The 7,512-nt window shown below is 36.2% G+C and overlaps 2 protein-coding genes across 2 annotated transcripts in view; one reads left to right on the top strand and one right to left on the bottom strand.

Moving 5' to 3' along the window:
* Positions 1 to 227: 227 nt before the first annotated feature.
* LOC102593912 (cytochrome b561 and DOMON domain-containing protein At5g47530) lies at positions 228 to 2,282 on the top strand. Its single transcript, XM_006352287.2, has 3 exons — positions 228 to 888; positions 1,096 to 1,344; positions 1,718 to 2,282. The coding sequence occupies exons 1-3, from the start codon at positions 268 to 270 to the stop codon at positions 2,060 to 2,062; spliced, it is 1,215 nt and encodes a 404-aa protein (XP_006352349.1). The 5' UTR covers positions 228 to 267; the 3' UTR covers positions 2,063 to 2,282.
* Positions 2,283 to 2,921: 639 nt separating this feature from the next.
* Positions 2,922 to 7,512, bottom strand: part of LOC102594242 (inositol monophosphatase 3) — a 5,055-nt gene continuing 464 nt past the window's right edge. Inside the window, exons 3-12 of the mRNA XM_006352288.2 lie at positions 6,956 to 7,006; positions 6,025 to 6,105; positions 5,808 to 5,911; positions 5,630 to 5,714; positions 5,027 to 5,081; positions 4,887 to 4,930; positions 4,159 to 4,227; positions 3,969 to 4,069; positions 3,836 to 3,892; positions 2,922 to 3,413 (exon numbers count right to left, since the gene is read on the bottom strand). Of these exons, the coding sequence (XP_006352350.1) occupies positions 3,323 to 3,413; positions 3,836 to 3,892; positions 3,969 to 4,069; positions 4,159 to 4,227; positions 4,887 to 4,930; positions 5,027 to 5,081; positions 5,630 to 5,714; positions 5,808 to 5,911; positions 6,025 to 6,105; positions 6,956 to 7,006 (738 nt within the window). The 3' untranslated portion in view covers positions 2,922 to 3,322. The remainder of the gene's footprint in view (positions 3,414 to 3,835; positions 3,893 to 3,968; positions 4,070 to 4,158; positions 4,228 to 4,886; positions 4,931 to 5,026; positions 5,082 to 5,629; positions 5,715 to 5,807; positions 5,912 to 6,024; positions 6,106 to 6,955; positions 7,007 to 7,512) is intronic.

Genomic DNA, 7,512 nt, shown 5'->3' on the forward strand with positions numbered 1-7,512 from the left:
GTTGAATGTTAGACATGTGCAGATGTGAAATAAAGGGAATTAGTTGTTGAAACAAAGTCAATTGATAAACATCACTTTGACAAGTGCCCTACCCCACCCCACCCCACCCCCCACCCCCTACTAAATAATATAGAATCCTTACAAGCCAAACTATCTAACTAACCTTAACCCCACTTTCCCTTTATATATATACACTTAAATTCCATTTCTCCAAACACCACCACAACAACAACATAGTATTCAAGAATCCTTATTACTTTCTTGAAAATGTCAAATGTTTTCTTGATTTCATGTGTTCTGTTTACTCTGTTTGTGCCATCAACATATGCACAATCATGCACAAACTACAACTTCACAAGCAACAACCAAATGTCATTCACTTCATGTAGTGATCTTCCATATTTAAACTCATTCCTTCATTGGAATTACAATCCTTCTACAAAAACTGTGAAAATCGCCTATCGACACACTAAGATTAATGCCTCCACAAGATGGGTAGCATGGGCTATAAATCCAACTTCACAAGGCATGGTTGGTTCACAAGCACTTGTTGCATATCAAAAATCAGATGGAAAAATGAGTGTTTATACATCACCTATTACAAGTTATCAGACACAATTACAACAAGGGGATTTGAGTTTTAATGTGTCTGATTTATCAGCTACTTATATCAATAATGAAATCACTATTTTTGCTACTTTAAAACTTGAGGATTTTAACTCTACAATTTTGAATCAACTATGGCAAGAAGGTCCACTTTCAGGAGATTCACCAGCAATGCATGATACTGCTGGTGTTAATACTCAATCTGCTGGAGCTCTCAGACTTCTTTCTGGACAATCTGGAACTACTTCAACAAAAGCAAGCTCGCAATTTAACAAGAGAAATGTAAGCCAATTCATCCGTTCTAATTTTCACAACGGTAAACTTGTCTCTGTGAGACCTATAGGTCACGAGTTTGAGTCGTTGTGTCAGGGTAGGCTAGAGTATGATCCTTCCCCACACCCTAAGTGAACACAGGATGCTTTGTACTTCGAGCTGCCCTTGTGCTAAAACTAACTGAAAAAGTTACTCACAATGGATTTTTTTTTTCAGCTTCATGGATTGCTAAATGCAGTGAGTTGGGGGATCATGATGCCTATAGGGGTCTTGTTTGCAAGGTACTTAAAGGTGTTTTCAGACCCTGCATGGTTTTACCTACACTCTATTTGGCAAATCACAGCTTATGTTATTGGTGTTGCTGGCTGGGCTACTGGTCTCCAATTAGGGAGTGAGTCTAATGGTATTCAATTTACTGCCCATAGAATCATTGGCTTTGTCCTCTTTTCTCTAGCCACCCTCCAGGTACTCTAATCATTCTTTATAACACTATTATTTCAACACTTCTTATCTGTTTGGTACGACGAAAGTCATTTTTTCAAGAAAACATTTTCCCTGAGGAAGTCATTTTCCAGTGTTTGGTTTGGTGGATAGAACATCAGCTATATTGCTTGGACTCTTTAAAGATGCGGATGGATGTGTGTCAGATCCTCCAAAAGTAGTGCAGACATGAGTGCCACAACATTTTTGGAGAGTCTAAGCAACATAGAGAAAAACACTAATATTGTTGTTCGTATCTAATCAATAACTTATCCGAAAAAAATATTTCCACACACCAACCAAACATCAGAGAACATTCTTATAGAACATATTTTTGAATTATGTCTTTTGGTTACAGGCTTCTGCTATGCTTCTAAGGCCAAAAAGGGATCACAAGCACAGGATCTACTGGAACATTTACCACAGAGCAGTTGGCTACTCAATTGTTGTTCTTGGAATCATTAACATATTCAAAGGTTTGAACATCTTGAAACCTCAGAAGAAATGGGAAACATATTATATTGCAACTCTAGTTGGTCTAGGAATCATTGCTGCATTATTGGAAGTTATCACATGGTGTGTGGTTATAAAAAGGAACAAGTCTGTTAGTAATACAGTTGAGAAGAATCCACAAGGTCTTCATGAATCAAATTGGTATAATGGTCATGAAAATGGAACAAATAGGACACATTACAGAGCTTAGATTACTGAAATTTTTATTTTCTTGAATTTGTTGTTGATATTTACTTATGTATGTCATTCCTCCTTATGTACTTTATATATAGCAGAGTGTTCTTTCCTTTCTTTGTATGTTCCTCGGTGTTTCTCTCGTTCTCTAGGGTCAGTGATGCATGGTTTGATAAACTCGATGAATAATGGATTCTTTTCTTCCCTCTACTATATGAAAGGGTTTGAACCTGTGACGTATGTCTTGCCTACACATCAAGTACGGTGCTCTTACCACCAGACTTAGTCATTCTCCTATTTCAGTTGCATTAGACCCAATGTTAGTACCATTTTCTAGGGTCAGTGATGCATGGTTTGAAAAACTCGATGAAAAATGAGTTCTTCTCTCTGCCATACTCCACTTAGATACTAGGCTTTTGTCTACGGAAGTGTTTGAACCTGTGACGTATGTCTTGCTCACACATCACGAACTGCGCTCTCACCACTAGACTTTGTCTCTTCCTCCTATTCAGCTCACTTCACAATATTGACTAGAAAGATAAAGAAAAAAGGAAATACTAGTAGAGTCCTTACCATTAAAGAATTAATTAATTATCAATCTCATCTCAGATTCTCAAATGACACATTTAACTCAACAATGGTTGAAGATTACTTTTGAGGCTCAAACAGCTACTGTTAAGGACATATCACAAGTAGGGATCAATAAAGCTTTTAAAACAAACTAGTAGTAAAATTGAGTAGCCAGAACACGAGTCTTGTGGCCTGAATCTGCAGTATGAATTGATCGTAATTTGGAGGTTCACACTCTAAAACATAAACAATTCAAAATGTATGCAAAAAAGTAACTTCAATCCGAAATCATGAAAGCTAAGGAGTGAGGCAAAAGACAGATATCATTTAAGCCCCTTTCTGTCAAACATATGAAATGGGCCTTGCATGAAGCTTTTTATAATATAGAACCAAATACGTCCTTTTATTATCATTGAAGTCCCTTTCCATCAAACAAATCGATGTCTTTTGACGGAAAACGGTCTTCAATGAATCTTCTTACACTAAAAAATCAATTATATACCATCATCGGATTTTTGAATATTGAAAAAGGATAGTACAGTAGACTTGCCTAGTTAATTAAAAATCATCCGTAAATGGCATGATTTGATCGCTGCTAGGCTAAATAATGCTTGAATCCTGAAAAGGAGGTCAGAACTAGAGTAGTTCAATAATGAAAGATGATCGGTTCTGGAGGTATCTTCTTTCCACTCCATGCTTCTCATTCTTATTCATTCAAGGCTTTGATAAATGCGTCCTTGAGATGAGCGTTTGTAGCAGCTACTCGTCGAGCTGTGAGGTCAAATTCTGAACCAGATCTGAAGAAGAAAAATTATTACACATCAGAGATATCAAACTAACGATATATTTCTATACTAATGAATCCATTAATCGACTTTGCCTCTATCCTAAAACAATTGGAGTCGGCTATATGAGTACACTACATATATTCCATTACAAATAGGTGTAAAACCTAAATATGTGCTTGAATAACTAGATCACTCTTTTTCTCAGGATACAAAACTTTACTTCTTTTTCAATGTGAAAACAATCTTGAACAGTTTCCGAAATCACCGGACATTGTAGCTTGTCAAGAGCACATTCTTTCGACTCTAGAAACCGTCATTTACATCTAAATGAGAAAGATACTTTTCCCCCCTCTAATAGAACATGAAAACTTAACCCTCATACTATTTTTCATTATTTGGAAAATTTCATGAGGAATAAGTATGTTACTCACGGATCAAACACGAAGCCTCCAGCTTCTTTCACTATCACAGCACCACCTGCCACATCCCTATACGTAGACACAAACGTCACCAATATGTTGAATGTTACAAACTTAAAAGATAGAAAAGAATTTATAAGCTTACCAAGGGCCACCAAATTCAAGTTCGTAGAAGAGATCAAGCCTTCCACACGCCACTCCACAGAGATTTAATGCACAAGAACCACACATTCGAAGGGACCTAACCTGTAATATAAAGATCAAACCAATTTTTTTTAATTGTCGGAACATATTTTTAACTGAAAACTTGGATGTCTTGGTAGGTGTTGTGTAACCTTGAAAAGCAAGCTATTGATTCTCCCTGTTGTAGCATCTACAGTTAACTTATCCCGGTTCGTTCCGGCCTGCTCCAGTAAAATAAAATGTCAGTAACTTTTCCTAGTATACCGAAGAGATAAACAGAATAAGTGGATCAGCACATAGATAGGCATAAATCCACCTAGGTCAATAACAAATTTTCCAAATAAAATGTCGCGAGGAAAACAAATCTTTTATACTTCATCATAACATAACCATAATGCTCTGCAACAACCTATTGCCAGGTGTCATCTGACAACTTACAAGGAAGTAAGAGTTTCAATATAATAGGAGGCTGCTAGAGATTTGCAGGGAAGACAAATATATTGGCTAAGAATACGCAAGTTCCCCGAATTGGACAAGCAACAGAACCTGGCTTCCGTATTCATTTAATCGAACTGGTTATCCTATTCACCTCTTTGTAGAACTCAGGACAAGCAAATAATCGAAGGTATACTTCACCAAATATATGCTACTTCTGAGTTTACACAAACCAAGATGGAGGTTCAATTAATTGTAGTTGACGAACATTGTGAAAACAATTTAAATTTCAAGTTCTTATGAACCATAGTTACAGCAGAACAGATAAACCGAAGTAGTTCTTCGTGTGTCACATTTCATTGAAAGATTTCAGCGGGGTTGCAATTGTAATCAATAATTAGGAGATGCTATCATTAAGCAAAGCAAATAAAGGAAGGTCAAGTACCTCTGTAGCAAGAAGAGCCTTCACGAGTTCAGACTGTGAAGATACTGCAGGTATTAAAACAAGGCAGAAGACTTGTTAGAGATCGATAGGTTTAAGCATGATGTTGTGAAAACTACACCATAACCAATATGCAACAATACCTTTGATAGGCTTCCCGTTGAGAAAAGCACCTTTCCCATCAATTGCAGTGAAAAGCTGCATTTCAAAAGCAAAAATCTTCTTACTAACTTGAATCATCAATTCAGCCAGAAACAATATAAATAAAACGAATAAGCACCTAAGGGTGTGGCCTAATGGTCAATGAAGTGGGTTGAGCACCATGAGGTCTCAGGTTCAAATTCCAACAGAGACAAAACACTAGGTGTCTTTTGATTTGTTCTAGCCTTGGTAAATAACGGTACCTATTGTTGGTGAGAGGTGGCAGGTATCCCATGGAATTAGTTGAGGTGCGTGCAAATGAAAGATCTATATAGGCAAAACGAACTAGTTGGAGATAAAGGTTAGTTGCTGTAAAACTCTTAGGAATATTTTATTCTGGTTAGAGACTTGTATGTTTGTGAAGGGGCAAGCACGAAATCTAGAGAACCTTTTAGTTTATAGAGTATCTCTTTTTTGTTCTAAAAGATAAACGATTTAGTATTGGAATGAATTGGACCTAAATATAAGGAAATGGGTGTAAAGGGTTCATGCAGCGGAACATCAACTAATTTGGAATTGAAGCATTGTTGATTGAGATATCTTACCTCATCGATAATTGGGTTGTAAACAACACCAACTGTTGGTTTCTTCTCAATTGTGAGACCGATTGATACACAGACAAAAGGGAACCTGAAGTCAATCAAGTTTCACAACGATCAGCTTGAGCAGCTTCATGGATCATATAAAACAGTTCTATCAAAATATGGAGAAATTTAAGATTACCCATGCACAAAGTTAGTGGTTCCGTCGAGTGGATCAACTATCCAAGTTGGTTCATCAGTCAGCTCAAAATTTCCACAAGAAGCAGTTGTTTCTTCACCAATGAACTGAAGTGGACAGATATTCGGCGCAGCAAAGAGCCAGAAACAGATCAGTACAATCTTTTCATGATACAGCTAATAAAATGATGGAACTAAGGATACAAGATCTGAAAGCGAACCTTATGGCTGGGGAAACGTTGCTTGAGATGGTCAAAAATGAGATCTTCACATGCCTTATCAGTCTCTGTGACTAAATCCACCTACATTGGATGAATAACATAGATTTAATTGTACAAAAAGACCCATAGCTTAAAACAAGAGACAGAAACAATCAAGATAGCTGCGTCATGCGAACTAAGCCAGGTTAAGTGGAGAAGGGTAGAGGGGCAGACACATATCCCCAAGTTCCAGAGGCTGCGGTTGGTACTAAGGGTTGGCCTCACGAAATCCGGATTTCTCAGTCATCAGAAAGAAAAAAAAAATCTACCAAATTTGACATCTTTTGGCCAAAAACAAAACATATGATTAGCTTTACGCAAGAAACAACTCATTCTTAACTAGTCCTACTGGATAATAAAGCATAGATTCTCGAACTCAAGCCATAAGCATGGTTCATTCTCTAAGTAGTATCTCAATATCCAATATTGTTCTTCATATAAGCAAGAACTGACTAGCAAATTAAGCAATAATAGCTCTTCATGAAGATCACAGAATGACAGAAAGCATTTGTTTACAAGGAAAATCCAAACACTAAGTTGCTCAGACTCTTCAAAAATGTCGCCAAGTGCGTGTCCGGATCACAAATTAAGCAATAATAGCTCTTCATGAAGATCACAGAATGACAGAAAGCATTTGTTTACAAGGAAAATCCAAACACTATGTTGCTCAGACTCTTCAAAAATGTCGCCAAGTGCGTGTCCGGATCCTCCAAAAGTAGTGCATTTTTGGAGGATCCAACACAGGTTCTGCAACATTTTTGGAGAGTCACACACTCTCCAAAAATGATGTTACGACCGTGTCAGATCCTCCAAAGGACCTGATACTCGCCCGTCAACATTTTTGAAGAGTCCGAACAACATAGGCCAAGGCAAAAACCAAACAGGCACTAACCACTCCTTTGTGCTCCACATGCTTAGTCTTGTAGAATCCTTGGCGAATTATCTGCAAAACACATAAATACAAAACAATGAAATCAAGAAAAACTTAAAGCTAAAAATTGAATCTTTTTTTGATTGTTCAAGCAAAAAATTGAATCCTTTTTTGATTGTTCAAGCTAAAAATTGAATCTTTTTTTATTATTCAAACTAAAAATTGAATCTTTTTTTATATTCAAGCTAAAAATTGAATCTTTTTTAATCATCCAAGCTAAAAATTGTATCTTTTTTTTATTATTCAAGCTAAAAAATGAATCTTTTTTTGATTATTCAAGCTAAAAATTGAATCTTTTTTTATTATTCAAGCTAAAAATTGAATCTTTTATTGATTATTCAAGCTAAAAGTTGAATCTTTTTTAATCATCCAAGCTAAAAATTGAATCTTTTTTTGATCATTCAAGCTAAAAATTGAATCTTTTACAATGTAAATAGCTAAAATTATTCAAAAAAAGAATGAATTGGATCAAATTAGATCTACCTCTCCAGCTTTTTTAGCCAAGCTAAAAATTGAAT

This window comes from Solanum tuberosum, unplaced genomic scaffold, assembly GCF_000226075.1.
Source record: "Solanum tuberosum cultivar DM 1-3 516 R44 unplaced genomic scaffold, SolTub_3.0 scf00148, whole genome shotgun sequence".
Classification (NCBI taxonomy): Eukaryota; Viridiplantae; Streptophyta; class Magnoliopsida; order Solanales; family Solanaceae; genus Solanum; species Solanum tuberosum.

Coding starts and splice junctions, on each gene's coding strand:
- LOC102593912 (XM_006352287.2), top strand. CDS start 268: ATGTCAAATGTTTTCTTGATTTCATGTGTTCTGTTTACTCTGTTTGTG. Junction 889..1,095: donor CGCAATTTAACAAGAGAAAT/GTAAGCCAATTC, acceptor TTTTTTTTTCAG/CTTCATGGATTGCTAAATGC. Junction 1,345..1,717: donor TTTCTCTAGCCACCCTCCAG/GTACTCTAATCA, acceptor TTTTGGTTACAG/GCTTCTGCTATGCTTCTAAG.